Source organism: Sinocyclocheilus grahami, unplaced genomic scaffold, assembly GCF_001515645.1.
Source record: "Sinocyclocheilus grahami isolate Dianchi unplaced genomic scaffold, SAMN03320097.WGS_v1.1 scaffold95.1, whole genome shotgun sequence".
NCBI classification, from domain to species: Eukaryota; Metazoa; Chordata; class Actinopteri; order Cypriniformes; family Cyprinidae; genus Sinocyclocheilus; species Sinocyclocheilus grahami.
Genome location: NW_015505274.1, coordinates 1 through 18509, shown reverse-complemented (window position 1 = coordinate 18509; position 18509 = coordinate 1). Strand labels below are relative to the sequence as shown.

The 18509-nt window shown below is 38.6% G+C and overlaps 1 protein-coding gene across 1 annotated transcript in view; it reads right to left on the bottom strand.

Moving 5' to 3' along the window:
* Positions 1-14836, bottom strand: part of LOC107587696 (calmodulin-regulated spectrin-associated protein 1-B-like) — a 36010-nt gene extending 21174 nt beyond the window's left edge. Inside the window, exons 1-3 of the mRNA XM_016275579.1 lie at positions 14687-14836; positions 14147-14311; positions 6734-6996 (exon numbers count right to left, since the gene is read on the bottom strand). Coding sequence (XP_016131065.1) covers positions 6734-6996; positions 14147-14311; positions 14687-14708 — 450 coding nt within the window. The 5' untranslated portion in view covers positions 14709-14836. The remainder of the gene's footprint in view (positions 1-6733; positions 6997-14146; positions 14312-14686) is intronic.
* Positions 14837-18509: the final 3673 nt, after the last annotated feature.

Here is an 18509-nt window from a genome sequence, read left to right as displayed (position 1 = left end):
TTCCTTCAAGTTCTATTTTCAGACATCTGGAGTAGGGGTCGACCGATATGTGTTTTTCAGGGCCGATGCCGATACCGATTATTACAGATCAAGTAGACCGATAACCGATATATATGTCTGGTGTAAAAATTAAAATTAATGTCAAAATTAAGAACAACAAGGGCTCTGACAAAAACTGTCTTCCCTGGTGTTGGTTGAGTGTAGTACTCCCACAGTAAACTCTTTATTTTAAAGAGTTAAACTCTTTATTTTTTGGCAAACAAAGGGTTTACCATTAAAATTAAAACATGGAAGAAATAGCGTATTTTCCTTTTCCTTTCCATGAGGAACTTGTTTCTGTAGGTCTATGTAAATGATATGAAGATAGTTTTACTCCAATGAAACTCTCAGAGGGAGTCAGAGCAGTTCTGGAGATGTTGTTCATGTATTTATGTCCTCATGCAGTGAGACGACAGAAGCTGAAATCACCGCGAGCGTCGCACACTTTGTATGTGTAGAAAACAAAACCGCTTGTCTGTGCCATTTACATACACAGAGACACGCAGAACACGCTGGATTCATATTTAAATTGTATTTTTGTGGCTTAATATTTACAGATACTAGTCCATATTGCGACTCTATTTAAGTGTACTGACCTACTTTTGATTAATTCATCCAAACTTTGACAAACTTGTCCTCCTAATTAAAAAAAATGAGCACCTTCTGATCAATAATAAAAAATTCTGATAAAAAATTTGCCTTCCTAATACGAGGTGAAGTGATTTACAGGGGCATTTTCTTTTTACCTTTGCAATGGCATCATTTTCATCTGTAAAATTCTAAAATTTATGTTTATAAGCTTTTTAAAATGTCCATTTAAAACAATATAGTGGCTTAATATTTACAGATACTAGTCCATATTGCGACTCTATTTAAGTGTACTGACCTACTTTTGATTAATTCATCCAAACTTTGACAAATTCCATGTTATTCCGCGTCATACAGTAAATTCCATTTATATGAATGGATTCCGCGATCCCGTCCACGTTTTCCGCATCGCGGAAATCATAGATAATATTGAGGTGTTTTGCAACTTCCGTGTAACTAAGTAGAAGAAGACAAATAAGTTACCAAACATGAAATTAGTATTCATGAAAAATTAATTTGTACTACAGAGTTGGCACAAAAAGAACACAAAAGTGGCTTGTAGGTTCCAGTTAGCAAGCGCTTTCGGAGTGAGAGTGAATTCCGCATTGATTGGTCTGACTCATGACTCCCAACAAATCAGATGAGCGTTGGGCGGAGACTGCTTTAGGCCACAGAGTGGTGAGTTCTGACAGGCTGCATCAGAGCCAAATAGCGCGTTCCAAAATTAAGTTATTTTATCGGCGAATCGGTTTTAAAAATGACCGATACCGATAATCATAAAATGCTTAATATTGGCAAGAGATCTTTCAGTCCACTGCATTCTTTTCCTCCTGATTACTTTCTATTTTCCTTTATATTCTGCTGTAACTATATGAAAAAAGACAACAAACACAGTGCAGCCTGCTCTCCCGATGGAACAGACTAAGAATCTCTAATTTTTTCCCCCCAAATGTGTGTGTGTGTGCGAGAGAGAGAGAGAGCGGCGTGTGTGTGTGTGTGTGCGCGTGCGCGCGTGCGCGAGCGAGAGAGAGCAAGCGAGAGCGGGAGAGGGAGAGGGAGAGAGAGAGAGAGAGAGAGCGAGAGACATCACAGTAGAGTCAGCGGTCTTAACTGTGGCTTGTGTACTGCAAACATATTCATCACGGTGTCTGTCACGAGACTCTGTTCCCCTTTTGGGTTCTGTCTTTACATTTATTTTGAAAGATGAAGCTTGTGCCAAAATTAAGTTATTTTATCGGCGAATCGGTTTTAAAAATGACCGATACCGATAATCATAAAATGCTTAATATTGGCAAGAGATCTTTCAGTCCACTGCATTCTTTTCCTCCTGATTACTTTCTATTTTCCTTTATATTCTGCTGTAACTATATGAAAAAAGACAACAAACACAGTGCAGCCTGCTCTCCCGATGGAACAGACTAAGAATCTCTAATTTTTTCCCCCCAAATCCTTATGTAATTTCCCAGGTTTGTTTTTGCACGGATGCTTTAAAAATGTAATTGTTACATATGTGACATAATACAGACATTTATTACTAAGGTGATATTTACCACATCCGTAATTTTGTTGCAGATACAGTGGGGCAAAAAAGTATTTAGTCAGCCACCAATTGTGCAAGTTCTCTCACTTAAAAAGATGAGAGAGGCCTGTAATTTTCATCATAGGTATACCGCAACTATGAGAGACAAAATGAGAAAAAAAATCCAGAAAATCACATTGTAGGATTTTTAAAGAATTAATTGGTAAATTCCTCTGTAAAATAAGTATTTGGTCACCTACAAACAAGCAAGATTTCTGGCTCTCACAGACCTGTAACTTCTTCTTTAAGAGGCTCCTCTGTCCTCCACTCGTTACCTGTATTAATGGCATCTGTTTGAACTCGTTATCAGTATAAAAGCGGTCTTAACTGTGGCTTGTGTACTGCAAACATATTCATCACGGTGTCTGTCACGAGACTCTGTTCCCCTTTTGGGTTCTGTCTTTACATTTATTTTGAAAGATGAAGCTGGTGATTATGGTAAGGGGCGTTACATTTCCGACGCGTGCTTGTGGTGTTCGGCCAATCACAATGCACTGGGTCAGCTGGCCAATCAGAGCAGACTGCGCTTGTCGGAAGAAGGGACTTTGTAGAAAACGAAGCGTTTGAGAGAGGCGGGGCATAGAGGACCTAAAATAATGTACAGAATTTGAAAAATAATGTGTTTTTTGAACATTAAAGCATTTCAACATATTCTGTTACACCAAATACACAAAATAATTATCTTTAAAAAAATGATGAAAATTACAGGCCTCTCTCATCTCATCTCTCAAGTGGGAGAACTTGCACAATTGGTGGCTGACTAAATACTTTTTTCCCCACTGTAGATTCGAGCTTTAGGGGTTATTCACAAAATAATTTGTTAATGCTTTTACATTTTTAAATTTCCTTTTGATGTCCAATGGTTGAAGGGTAAGTACAATGTCACCTCATTGTACCTAGTTTTTGGAAAATTATTAGTGATTATCAGTGAACCTTTCGCTGATTTTTTTTTTAATGAAAAATACTCCCATAATTCACGCAAAGCATCATACTCTCAACTTGACCAATGAACCAGTATCTAACAACTGAACCAGAAGTAAAATCAGCCATGATGTTTTTTAAATCCTCATTATTTGATAAAAATACCTGCAGCTGCAACTTGCTGAATTACACATGCCATTTAAGCAGGTCATCTAGTCTACAGTACTTACGTTTAAAACATTTATCACTCCATAAAGTGTTCTGTCTCAAACACTATTTTAAGGCAATTTATACTACCCTTCAAAAGTCTGTCAGTAAGATTTTTTTTTTAATGCTTTTCAAAAGAAGTCTTTTTATGCTCACCAAAGCTTTATTTGTTATCAAAAATACAGCCGTTTTCTATATGAATATATTTTAAAATGTAATTCATTCCTGTGATGGCAAAGCTGAATTTTCAGCATCATTACTCCAGTCTTCAGTGTCAAATGATTCTTCAGAAATCATTTAGCTAAAGAAACATTTTATTATTAAAGCTCAAAATAGTCAAGCTGCTTAGTATTTTTGAGGAAACGGTGATCCATTTTTTCAGGATTCTTTGATGAGTCTTTAACTGTAACTTTTGATCACTTTACCATATCCCTGATTAATTAAAGTATTAATTTCTTTAAAGGGGTCATATGATTCTGCTAAAAAGAACATTATTTTGTGTATTTGGTGTAATGAAATGTGTTTATGCAGTTTAAAGTAAAAAAAAACATTATTTTCAACATACTGTACCCATTATTGTTTCTCCTCTATGCCCCGCCTTTTTGAAACGCGTACATTTTTACAAAGCTTATCGGTCTGAAAAAGCGAGGTGTGCTGTGATTGGCGAGCTGTCCAGTGCGTTGTGATTGGCCGAATACCTCAAACATGTGACGGAAATATTATGCCCCTCACCATACTGTTGATGCCATGTCCCGGCCGGAGCGATGAGACAAAAACATTAAAACCCATTACAAACTAGGCATTTGTTGCATCCAGTGGGGACATAATTACTGATTATAATGACTTTTACTGTCTTTTTACGTATTGCGTTGCATCGTGCTGCGTAAACATAAAACCCTATCTGCATTTGTGATCGGAGAAATGACAAACAACAAGTGCTACTCTACACTGCCCAAAACTCGCGCTTGAATCATCAGTGGCAAATCCTTTAAATGACAACGCACTTACAGACTGAGAGTCAGAACTGCCGGCATTTTAGTCTACTCTTCCAGGATCAGGAAACAGTCCTCCATAAAATGTGCTGCACACATCTGGATATTTGGGTTAAACTGTTCTGGAACAGTGTTGTAAAAACAACAACCACTGATTTGTAGTCGTGTCCTCTTTTGGAAGACCAACAAAGTAGTTTCGCTTTCACAACGAAACACATGGCGGCCTAGCGTGAGCTGAGGCCGGGCTAGAGTGAACAGAGGCGGCGGGCTTGAGAACGGCGCGGTCAGCGGATTCGACAAAGGAGCGGCAACCACATGTGACGACCCCGGACTGGACTCTGCTTCGTCCACGGTGAAAGCCGATCTGGCGATCCACAACACTAAGTTGTTGTATTTCCTCAGCGACCAGCACGGATCGTCATATGACCCCTTTAAAAAATGACAATAAAATAAATAAATAACCGACCCCAAAATGCATGGTAGTGTACAATGAAGTAAGCAATATGCTAGTATTCTATTCCAAACTGTGCTTATGTGTGCAGTTACACAACAGAATTAAGTGGTCAACCAAATTTAGTGGTCAGTCAAAATGGCATTAAACATTCATGTCACGAGATGTAACAGAGAATAAAGAGGCTGCCATGAGACTTTAAAACAGTACGGTTCCCAAGGACCAAATTAACACAGCAGCATCTACGCCAGGGGTCATCTAAATAGGATGCTAAACAACATTTATTTTCATAGTACAGTATATAAAAATCTTCCACATAGCACACGGTTAATTAAACTATTTTAAAAATAGCACTTCATGTCAAAGTTTGTAAACCCGTTTTGACTTTCATTAGTGATTGCACTCCACTCCCAAACTGAAAACCAGGTATGTAGCACTGATGCTATTACACTGGTTCAAAGCAAACAAATGACACCTATACCTTTTAAAGTCATTAGGCTGTACCTACACACCTCAGAAAGCCATTCTGTTCAGTCTAACAGGTTTGTGTGGATCAGACCGTACTAAGCTCTGTACAGGGTGTGGGCTCCACCACAAAGATTTGCATTTGAAGTGATAAAAGCACGAGTGAGTGTACAATGCTGATTCATCAACATCAGTGATTGCCATTCAATAGAGAAAGCACCTCACTGGCTGACAGAATACAGCTGTGAATCAATGAAATCCACTCTCTGTTCTACTTTAGCTCAAGCACTGATCTCACTAATTGTTTGGACAGGTGTTTGTAGTGGCTATACATGAAGGGAAAAAACACACACTGGATATTTCAACAATAGCAGCCTTCTCCTGTCAGTGCAGTAGATATCTGCAGGAAGAGCTGTGCAAACCACAGTTTCCATGTCACACTTGCTTTTTCTTTGTCTGGATTTGGACTGTAATTAGTGCTTGCTAAGGCAACCATCACTATCATCATTTATTCCTCCAGATAAAATGCTGGTGCATGTGCTACAGCTGCGAACGATGACTCAAAGCATGCAGTTTATTGAGGAGAGTGTTGCTATTACTACTTTATATAAAAATTACAGCTTATATAAGGATGTTTTTTGACCTGGGGCTGTAAGCAACTACCTACAACCACCCAGAATACCATAGCAACCACTTCAAAACCCTAGAAAACACACAGTAATATGACACTGCCATATCTTGGCAGCAGAATATCAGAGAATTGGGGATGGGCTCTTTTGACCTGGGGCTGAGTACTGAGGTCCATACGGGACCCCTGCCATATCTTGGCAGCAGAATATCAGAGATATGGGGGTAGGGATCTTTTGACTTATGGCAGTGTACAAAAACAAGCTCAAAAACCCAGCAGCGACTCCTCCACTGGCAAGCACCACTAACAGAAAATGTAAAGGTCCACTAAAGTGCCTTGAAACATGCAACATTATTCTATGGGGTAATGTAATTTAAACTGAAACAGGAAGACAGGGTGGGACATAGAACAGCTCTGCCCCTTTAAAAAATAAAAATAAAAAACCTCGCCAAAAGTGTTTCTTTATTCTAGCTCAGCCCGGAGCCGTTGAGCTTGGTAACACTGCATTTGACAGCTATACGCTCTGTGCTATCATGTCTCTGGACCGGAGCAGTGCACGCTGTGACAGTTCACGTGATACCAGACTTCAAAACAGTTTAAAATGTAGTTGGGGATTGCGAAGCAAATAAATACAAGTGGACTATAATTTCAAATGCTAGCATACTGCTATTAAGTATCTTACTAATGACAAACTTTTGAAGGGTAGTATGTGTAAACGTATATAATATTCATTAATAAAAGTAAATCACATATATTAATAAATATATATGCTAATCATGTATGCACAGACAATTCATACATTATGCACAAACATGCACGCTGCAAAAATAATCACCAAACATATACGACACTAATTGACGCACCATTTTAATTGGCTGGCAGGTCAGATCTGAGTCGGTGACAGGCGTGTCATCGCCCTCCACAACATAGATGCCTTTGCGAGCCAAGGCCTGGATGACTGACTGGTGGGACTGCAGAGAGGCCACCTGGTCGCCTTTGAGAATGAGGGCACACACGCGACAGTACAGCTCACATGACAGCAGTAGCCGGATCACTGGGGGCTTAATGTGCTCCTGGTCATACTGGTCTGTGTAGAAAGGATCTCGCAGGTCTTCTGGGATGTGATCTGACAGGAAGACAAAACAATAAAATTAGGATATTAAGAAATTAAGACACTAATGAAATACTGAAGATTTTTTCAACTGTCATTGTCGCTACAACTCTTCTACATCTGGCATCATATGCAATCTGCCAGCAATCCCTTGCTTTGTTGCCATTTAAAGGGGTCATGAACTGACAAAGAAAAATTCTCTAGATCTATTGACATATAAGAGGTCATTGTACTATAAAAACATCCTGCAAGTTTCAGAACTCAAAACAGCTTATATTAAAGCCAATATGCCAAAATGACAGGTTGTGGAATGTGCCACTTTATGATGTAATAGTGTAGCTAAACACCACCTCTGCAGAAGATCAACGCCTGCTTCTACATCACTGCCTGTTTAGCCCCACCCATCGATTCATGCATGTAGTGTAAATAACAGGTCTATGTAGAAACCAAACGATAAAGATGCTCCGAAGACAACAAGATGCTGTGCAGTGCCAAGTTGAGAAAAAAAAAACAGCCTTTGCATCACCTTCCTTCTGATCCCAACATTAGGAAAGAGTGGATGAAGTTTATTTTTAATGAAGATCCAAACCGTGTCAGTAACAACTCTGTACTTTGTTCACTTCATTTTACCGTGGATTCATTTACAAACAAGGCACAATTTCTATGGAGGATTTTCAGAAAGATTGAAACTAAAAGACGATTCTGTGCCGACTATATTGTATCCGACAGTAATGTCGCACCACACAAGTGAGAGTAACTTATTATTACGTGGTCACTATTGCTTTGTCTGTTATTACAGATCGTTTGATATGAACGGAGTATTTATGCATTTTTAACCAAAATCACAGCAGCGTCCATCTGTGAAGGATGTAGGCTGTCAAACATACACAACAGTTAGCCAATCATAGCAGTGGGTGTTTACTTCTGAGCCTACAATCTGCCACACCTATTCAAACAGAGCGTTCTGATGAGGGGGCCAAAACAGGACAGAAAATAGCCAATTACTTCTAAATTATGATGTTTTTTGATGTAAAAATCTTGATAACATTATAAGTGGACCTCAGTGAACAGTACAAAATATTAATAAAAAAAGGCAGTTCATGACACCTTTAACGCATTAGGTGTTAGACAATAGCATGATGGTGTGAAAAGCAAGCCATAGGGCTCTACTCTCTTCATGAGATCGGTGCAGACGCAGATGAGCTATGGCAGCTGGGGTCCAGCTCAAACCACAAAGCTCAAACTGAGGGGAGGAGGGCCAGACGTGTCCTAATCTGGGCAGCCATTGCTCCGTCTTCTCCACACCCACCTCATAAACATCCAAACCCCCTGCACCGGTATCGCCCAGGAGAAGCATATCATTAAATGTGAAGGCACTGGGTCTAATCATTCATCATGCATTTATGCAAACACCTGCCCCCTCTGATGTACCACATGGAGCGGTCTGCTTTGTTCCAAACCAGTATGTCTGCCACAAGCAGGAGTTGTTTAAAGACTGGTACTTAATAGTAACCAAAGTCTTATTTTTTTCATACATCAGATATAAAGCATGAATATTATTCAATTATGACACAGGAAAGTAATCATAGCATTAACTGCATTAATGTGCACAGGGATATCTACTTACAGCTGGGATACTATAATGAATGATTTTAGTATTAATTTAATACTACATAATTTTTATATTTTAAAAAACTGAATTGAAGTAGAAATATTATGTAATTGTAACTTTATTATTTTAAAGTGTAATTAAGTGTAATTTTAACAAATCAGTAAATTTTAACCTTCAGTATTAAAGTAATGTAGTACCAACTGACTTTCATATTTTACAGCATTAGTTGAGAGATTTTTTTTCCTTGAGAAAATTTGGCATGTGCTGTACCTGATATCCAAAATAACCGATACTGAAACGAATCGAATTGGTAATCGAATCGAAAGTTTGTGAATGAGAATTGAATCAAATCGTGAAATTTGTGTCAAAACCCAGCCCTATTAATTATACTAATACTATAATGACGGTATTTATATGAATGTATAAATGTAGTGTCTACTGTAGCGTCTGGACCAATCCAACACACTATATATTCTCTTTTTATATGACAAATACTCTGTAACCTCAGTTAACAAGCCATATGAGGACCCATGGACCCTTCCCCCCGGAATGCGTAACACCCCAGGAAGTCGAACAGGCTTCTTTGTTGCATTAGGTCCTACAAGAGATCAACATTTCTTTTAATTTATTCAGAATTCTCTAGTTCATTTTAAATGGCCATGTGGTGTGACAAATGAATTAAGTATATAACTTATACTGTCAATTATATAAATCTGTCAATTCTTATGAGGTCATAAAGCTGCAGGCATAATATTTAAGAATTTCTATAACACTTTACAATATGTATTATCTAACATTAACAATGAGCAACAGATTTGATACAGTATCTATTAAATAAACTGTTCATTGTTAGTTCATATTAGCTCAGGTCCATTAAATAATATTAAGAGAAAACATTTGATTTAAATACTATTAGTAATTGTGAATTAACATTAAACAAGATTAATAAATGCTTTAGAAGTATTTTTCATTGTTAGTTCATGTTAATTACTGTAGTTAACTAATATTAACAAATGGATGCAAATTATTGTTACCAGAATTACATCTTAAAGTGTGTGTTAACTATATTAAACATGGAAAATTTATAAATCTACACCAAAAAGCAAGACGCAGAAGACATGACAGCCTTAAATAAGGGTCCCAGTTGCAATCATTTGCATTTATCCTAACTCTCAGACAAAAATAAATAAAAATACTGAAATGGACATTCAAAGCAGTCATTAGCAGAATGCAAAGAAGCCCTACAAATCTGGGCCACTTCTGACAGTAAAGAGCCACATGGCCTTCATAGCCATTCAGGCCAATTACTGGGCCAAAACAACTCTGCTTTAACAGCAGCTTTACTGAAGGGAATATACTGAACAACAAATGAACCAGGATTGGGGGGGGGGGGGGGGGGGGGGGGGGGGACAACAAACTTCATATAAATGGTGGGGTAACAAACTGAACCTCAACCCACAAAAAAGCACATATTTGACCCCTCAAGAAATCCAATTAAAGGGGTCATATGATGCGATTAAGTTTTTCTTTCTCTTTGGAGTGTTACAAGCTCTTGGTGCATAAAGATCTGTAAAGTTGCAAAGAGTGGTAAGGGGCGTTACATTTCTGACTTGTGGTGTTCGGCCAATCACAATGCACTGGGTCAGCTGGCCAATCAGAGCAGACTGCGTTTGTCAAAGGAGGGGGCTTTGTTGAAAACTACGTGTTTGAGAGAGGTGGGGCATAGAGGACCTACAATAATGTACAGTATTTGAAAAATAATGTGTTTTTTGAACATTAAAGCATTTCAACATATTCTGTTACACCAAATACACAAAATAATGATCTTTAAAATAGCATCATATGACCCCTTTAATTACCTCCCATTTTTATGTAATAAATTGATATCCATGTTATTATTATTACCAATTACTATTATGGCAAACTGACACACCCTGCATAGACAGTTCAGATAATTAAACATTCAACAGCAGAGAGAGAGCTTCCTCAGCTTTAAAATGAGGTCAGGAGTCTTACACACCACATTTCTGTTTCACTCACTGATGATGGCAGAGTGGGGTGCCTTTTTGTTAAAGGGGGTACAGATTACATATCAGCGCATGCTTGAATACATCCTCCAATAGGATACCATTCCACAGTGCCAGTTTTATGAGGTGATCTAAAAGAAGCCATATGCTCAAACAGATCTTGTGTGTAACTCCTCTGGGTAACACCATGAATCAACACCGAATCAGTCCAAAAAAGGAACTAAATGAACACATTACATGAAAAAGTGATTTTTTTTAAATCCACCCATTAGAAGTTTGATGTCATTTGGCCACACATAGCACTGCTCATATGTAACAGTCATTAGTGACTGATTCTAGAGCAGCAGAGACTAAAAATATACCTGGAGCAAATATGGCTGCTGGTCATCACTTTTTCCATATGCAGGTACTCACACTGTTAACCCTGTCTGAGTACAGAATGAATAATTATGCCTCATTATTGAAGAGTAATCAACTGTGCATGACCACAAGTCAAATGCATCCTAAACACTGCTATTGTGTATTTTTGTTCATTATGCACACTTCAAAGAAACATGAAAGCTTCCTACTTATGTATAAAATGTGCATAAAAGACATTGCACTTGCACCAGGTTTGATGTCTTTGTGGCATAACTGAATGTACTGAAAGTTATGGCTTCAGAAGTGTTGTAATATAATGCACAAGTTGATGCACTTATACGCTAACTCTTATTATACCGTTTAATCACTTTTTTTTCTTTACTTGACAGTATCTCTCCCCATTCACTTTCACATGCAAAAGAGCAGCCTGGATATTCTGCTAAACTTCTCCATTTGTGTTACACAGAAGAAAAAAAGTCTGGAACAACGCAAGGGCAACAAAACAGACTCTCGGTGCCCTGCATTCAGCGAACGCTCCATATCTGCTGACAGGGAGTCGCTGGTATTAGGAAAACCCTTCCTGTTCATCCACAACATTTCAATAGTCCAAGCACTGCAGATGGGACAAATGCTTGTGATCCTGACTGTCAAATACCACATTAGTGGACTCAGACTGCTGCCCTCCCACCCAAAACAACTACACTCCCCCATAAATCCCACAGAATGCTACTTCTGAGATATTTACATTATTCAACTGGACAAAACAATAAAGTATAGGGGTGATCAAGCCTTCTCAGACATAACATTTGTAAGCCATATATTGTAATTGACACCATTTGTAATATTTCTTGACCTCAAGTTGTTGAGTGGTATTACCATAAATCCTAATTGGTAAAACTCAGTGCCCTATGAACGACAATCACAAAGAGTAAAATTGTACAGTGTTTCCCACAGACTTACACTCAATGTGTAGCGGCACATCACAAGGGCAAATATAGGCTATATAAATCAGCAGACGTGCTGATTGAAAGTGCACATTAATTCTCTGCCAGCAGGAGGTGCTTTAAGAGTGTCAGCAATAGCGGTTTCCCCGGTAACGGCTGTAAACAAAGCAGAGCTCCGCTCATAAACGCTGCTTTATCAGGCGTTGTAGGAAAGATTTAAAGGGGTCATATGATGCTGCTAAAAAGAAAATTATTTTGTGTATTTGGTGTAATGAAATGGGTTTATGCAGTTTAAAGTAAAAAAAAAGACAACATTATTTTCCACATACTGTACATTATTGTTTCTTCTCTATGCCCCGCCTTTCTGAAACGCGTCGATTTTTACAAAGCTCATCGGTCTGAAAAGCGAGGTGTGCTGTGATTGGCCAGCTATCCAGTGCGTTGTGATTGGCCGAATACCTCAAGCGTGTGACGGAAATGTTACGCCCCTTACCATACTGTTGATGCCGTGTGCGGCCGGAGTGACGACACAAAAACATTAAAACCCATTACAAATGCATTATGCAAATCTTCCCACATAGTGAGGTAGATATGTGGGGGCATGTTAGAACGAGCCGTTTTAGGTAGGTGTGGCTGACTCTTAACTTTTATAAAGAATATCTCTTTGGATTTGAGACTTTAGTCTTTGCAACTTTACAGATCTTCTTTACGCACCAAGAGCTTGTTACACTCCAAAGAGAAAGGAAAAATTTAAATCGCATCATATGACCCCTTTAATGAAATAAATAATGTCAAAACTTTTCTAAAGACAGTCAGTGACCTTCAAAGATACATTTATATAAAAACACCCACGCTGCGTTTTGACTTTGAAATGTGCAGAACTCATGTTTATTCAATGAAGTCAATGCATTTTGGAAAATCTATGTGTGACGGTCAGTGTTAATATTGTGGCGAGCCACCACAAATAAATCAATGTATGGGAAACACTGTTGTATATATTTTTTAAACGTACCCAGGAAATCCATTTCTGTATCATAGCAACACCACAGTGTTTGGATATTTTAAGTAGCTTGAAGAATCATGTAAGGTGCATGGTATTGTATGTGAATAAAAACAAAAAAAGTAGCAGCTTTTGCTTTTTGTATTTCATAATAACAGGCTAATTAAAATAATTCAATACAAAATTCAATAAAAGTTTTTACTAATATTAGTTAGACTAGCCTATTATATTTTGCTGTGGTATCAACATTTCAGTGGTATTGAAAATATTGGTTTCATAATATTGGTACAACCTTCTTTACGAGTTAAAAAAAAAAAAATACCATGCTACTATCATGGTTGTTGAGATATGCATCATGGTATTCTTGGAAATGCTTTGTAAATATTGTACTATGTAAATACCCTGGTAAATGAATTTCAGCAGAATCCATCTAAGTACCATGGTATTATCATCCGATACCAGTGCAGTCTAATGTTTCTGTACTTATCTGTAAGGTGAGGTAGAATGGAAATACCATGGTTTTATTAAAATATCCCAAGATCATACCATGGTACATATATGTATCATGGTATCCTTTTAAAGGTGTCATTTGACGTTGCTAAAAAGAACATTATTTTGTGTATTTGGTGTAATGAAATGTGTTTATGCGGTTTAAGGTTCAAAAAGCACATTATTTTCCACATACTGTACATTATTGTTTCTCCTCTATGCCCCACCTTTCTGAAACGCGAGGTGTGCTCTGATTGGCCAGCTATCTAGTGCGCTGTGATTGGCCGAATACCTCAAGCGTGTGACGGAAATGTTACGCCCCTTACCATATTGTGATGTCGTGTCCCGGCGCGATGAGACAACACCAATAAAACCCATTATAAATTAGGCAGTTGTTGCATCCAGTGGGGACATAATTACTGATTATAATGACTTATACTGTCTTTTTACGTGTTGCATCGCGCATGACCCCTTTAAGTACTATGTAAAGACAATAGTATATGTTCAAGTAGTATGGAAATACCATTTTTGGACATGTAACACAAGTAACTATGAATATGGTAATCATTGCTCAGTACCATAGTACAGTGATGGTATCAGGTGGTAATACCACAGGGGAGCAGCACACATCTTCTGTCTGTCTAGCCAATTGTCTTTCACACAGAGTCGGTTAAGAAATAAAGAGTCTTCCCCCCTCTGTCCTGTTTTCATAAACACAATCAAACCAACTCACCGATACCGAAGGCTTTGGCAAACAACCATCGCAGATTCGCCGCTATTTTGGCTCGGGCTGAATCATACATTTCCAGCGGCACGATCTCGAGCGCCTCGCCCGCCGCCTCCATCTTTCTGCGGGTGCCGTCAGCACCCAGCTCCGCGTCCATCCTGCGACCACCGTCTGCAAATACACATGCACCATCACTTTCAAACACCCTTAACGGCTCTCTTTTGTGGGCATGCGGCGTTTCATAAGCTGCATGTCAAGAGCTTTGGAGCAATAACTCAATTCTTTTAGCGTTCGAGCTAGCTAGCACGAGTAGCTTTTATTCCAACAGTACCCACTAAAATGTGTAAAAATAATAATAATTTCCCAGACACAAACGGCATGTAAATTTGTTACAAACAGCTACGGAGCAAAACAAACCTGACCGCCTGGATCCTGCCAATATAAGCTAGTCTGTGATTAGTTTATAACGTTATATGCAAAGTAACTAGCCGTCGCCCAGGCAGCTAATAAACACCAAAATAATGTATTAAATGTTCAAACACTCACATGGAAAGGTAGATTTAACCATTTGTCAGAGCTTCTGTCCTGACCGTAAACTGGTTTGCATGTTTTGACTGAAAGAGTTACCAGCAGATAACAGCTAATGCTGCTTAATGAGATGAAGAGTAGGAACCCGCAGCTAAACAACAGCCCCTTTGTCAGCAATTAATGAAAACGGCCACATTTCAATACAGCTCACCATCCAAATAAAACCATTCCTACAGTAAAGCATGGAGGTGGTAATATCCTGTTATAGGTGTGTTTCTCTGCAGCAGGGACAGGAGCACTTTAGGATAGAAGAAAAAAATGGATGGGGCAAAATGCCGTCAAATTCTTGAGAAATATCTGCTGCCCTCTGCCAGAAAGTCGTCAACTGGAAGAAGGTTTACCTTCCAACATGACAATGACCCAAAGCACACATTGAAAATCTGTGGAATTACTTGAACACTGCAGTCTACAAAACGTCACCATCAAATTTAACTGAACTCGAGCAGTTCTGCAAAGAAGAGTGGGCAAATATTGCAAAGTCTAGATGTGCAAAGTTAGTAGAGACATATCCCAACAGATTAAAGGCTGTAATTAAAGCAAAAGGTGGTTCAATTCTGAGGCAGATGAGACTAAAATTGAATTATTTGGCCTCAACACCAAATTATATGTTTGACGGAAATCCAATACAGCTCACCATCCAAATAAAACCATTCCTACAGTAAAGCATGGAGGTGGTAATATCCTGTTATAGGTGTGTTTCTCTGCAGCAGGGACAGGAGCACTTTAGGATAGAAGAAAAAAATGGATGGGGCAAAATGCCGTCAAATTCTTGAGAAATATCTGCTGCCCTCTGCCAGAAAGTCGTCAACTGGAAGAAGGTTTACCTTCCAACATGACAATGACCCAAAGCACACATTGAAAATCTGTGGAATTACTTGAACACTGCAGTCTACAAAACGTCACCATCAAATTTAACTGAACTCGAGCAGTTCTGCAAAGAAGAGTGGGCAAATATTACAAAGTTTGTGCAAAATTAGTATAGACAAATCCCAACAGACTAAAGGCTGTAATTAAAGCAAACAAGTACTGCTCACTGCAGAGCCAAATGACCTCCAGCTCCCCCTCTCTGGATGTCCAGCTCCACCTCTGTGTGAACTAATGGGTGGAGTTATGTTTAGCGATAGGGTAAGGGGTAGGGTTAGGGAGTGGTTGGGTGTCTAGCTCCACCCATTACATCCAGCGAGGGGGAACTAGAGCTCCAGCTCCTCCCATTTGGCTCTGCAGCGAGCACCCTCTCATGGCAAAAGGCGATTCAACAAAATACTGACACAAGGGGGTGATCCTTCTTCCAACTCAGTGATTCTGTTTTGTTTTTTTCTGACATTTTGGTGTGATATCTTTCACTTGGATATTATAGCTTGTACTGAATAAATACAGCTGGATAACTGTGTCCATCTTAATTTCAGGCTGCAAAGCAACAAAATGTGACTATTTTAAAGGGGAATGATTCTTTTCTGATGCAAACACCAAAATGGGATGTCTTGTCTTTGACCAATATATTATTTACCAAGCATACACTATAATACACTTTTGTGTTCAAATATAAACACAACATATGAACACTTTTACTTCTGCACTATTGAAAGCATCCTAACAAACTGCATCACAGTGTGGTATGGCATCTGCACTGTCTCAGTCCAGAAAGCCCACCAGCAGGTGGTGAAAACTGCCCAATAGGCCTACATCACTGGTGTTCAGCGACCCTCCATCAAAGACATTCACCACAAACGCTGCCTAAAGAGGTTCAGAAGCATTATCAAAGACTCAGAGGCGGACTTAACCATTAGGCAAAGGTAGGCGACCGCCTTGGGCCCCCAAAAGCCAAGGGCCCCCTAAAATGATTTTTATATGCGAGATGCGCGTTCAATGCGGACGCGCAAGTGGTTGCTGTGGTGTTCATTAACACGACAACTGTCTGTGCGTCCGCGTTGAACGTGCTTCTGAGCAAAAGTAGGGCGATGTAGAAAATGGGGACGGAATCCCGGAATCTATTCCAAAATGGAATACAGAACAATTAAAATGGAAAGTGCAGAATTTGGGCCCTAAGAATATAATTTTTGTTAAACTTTTAATAGGCCTAAACTGCTGTTAAATTAAACAAGTTTCATGATTTTAATTAATTATACATGTTCTTTTGTTCAAATTTAATATAATCATCCAGCAAAATTAAAACAAAAAAAAAACCCCGGAAAAAATTTAACTTGGGCTAATTTGGGAAAAATAAAACTGATTTCATAGGGCCCTACAGATATCAGGCATCTGAAGCTATAATTTTAATACTAAGCAACAGTGCATATTTTATAGGGCCTATTTTAATTTTTTTAAACGGCGCTCACTCGTTTTTGTGAAAGACCCAAGAAGGACCAAGCACAGTCCCTTTCCACACAGGCACACTTCATGTTTGGTTGAAATAGCCTAATCCTTAAACATGTACATGTATAATTTCCTTCAGTTTAATTTAAATGTGCAATTAAAATAAATAAAAAATAAATGTATATTTTAAAGTTTAGAATTAGACAGCCCTGCGTTGTGTAGACAATTGCATAGTGAAAATTACCCCAACGCATCACCAAGTGTCCAACCTACTCTAATACTATTATAACCTGTTTAAATGTGAACAAGGGATTTACAACATTAAAGAAATCCTTTATTTATAACATGTACATGAAAAATCTAAAAGATTGGACAACTATGGGACACGGTCGTGCAGCAGCGAGCAACAGTGAAAGCAACCTCAAGGTTGTAAATGTGTGAAATTGTATAGGGCCCCATTCCTGTATTTTGATGGGGCCCCCAAATCACTAAATCTGCCCCTGCAAAGACTCCTCATATCCCAGCCACAGACTCTTTACTCCTTTACTCCATCTGAGAGACGTTATAGGAGTCTTCGCTCCTCTGGAACAGTATCTTTCCCTCAGCTGTCACTCAGCGTACTGAACTCCAAACCCAGGTGCTGAATATATAGGAAGAGTTTATTTGCAAAAACCGATAAACGCCACTTTCAACAAAAAAAGCGCGATCTGAACCCTAAAACACGTTTTGTCAAAAAAGCTGGTATTGTCCACTTTCAAGGCATCGCGAGTACACGTTTTACTGCAGAAGCTGACAAGCGCCCTTGTTGTTTTTGAACAGAGGCCGATAAGTCTATTTTAGCGAATCAGCGCGCTGTATTCAGGTCAGGTGACAAGGTGAAAAGACGTGCTTGCTGAGAAGAGTTTCGTCAACGCTGACTAAAAGTGATCGAGGATGGATCATTTTTACGAACTTGATGAACCTGTGATATCTTCTTCAGGGCTTAAAAGGAAAATAAAAACTGAAACGTTTTCACGGAACCTTGCAAAAGCAGCGCGTTACAATGGTGAGGGAAAAGCTCCGTGTGTTGTGTGTAATCACATCCATACAGTCTATGATCACAACAACAACAACGTTTGTCAGGCATCTACATTGTCATCTGAGGAGATTACAAAGATTAAACGAGTGTTTTTTTAAACTCTGAAACATGAAATGTGAAGTTATCTGCTCTTGCCAAAAAACGACTGTTGGAGTTATCTGCTTTTGCTATAAAACAAACTTTTAATATGTAAAAAAACATACTTTCAGTTTCAATGAACTTTAATTCTGTAAATTACCTGTATTTGATTAAGTTATTATTACTTAATCAAAACAACCCAACTGCAGTTTGATTGATATTACTTGGAATGCGCAATAAAAATAACATGATTTCTGAAAAAAAAGTTATCCTTTTTTGCAAATGAAATCGTCATTTATATATATATATATA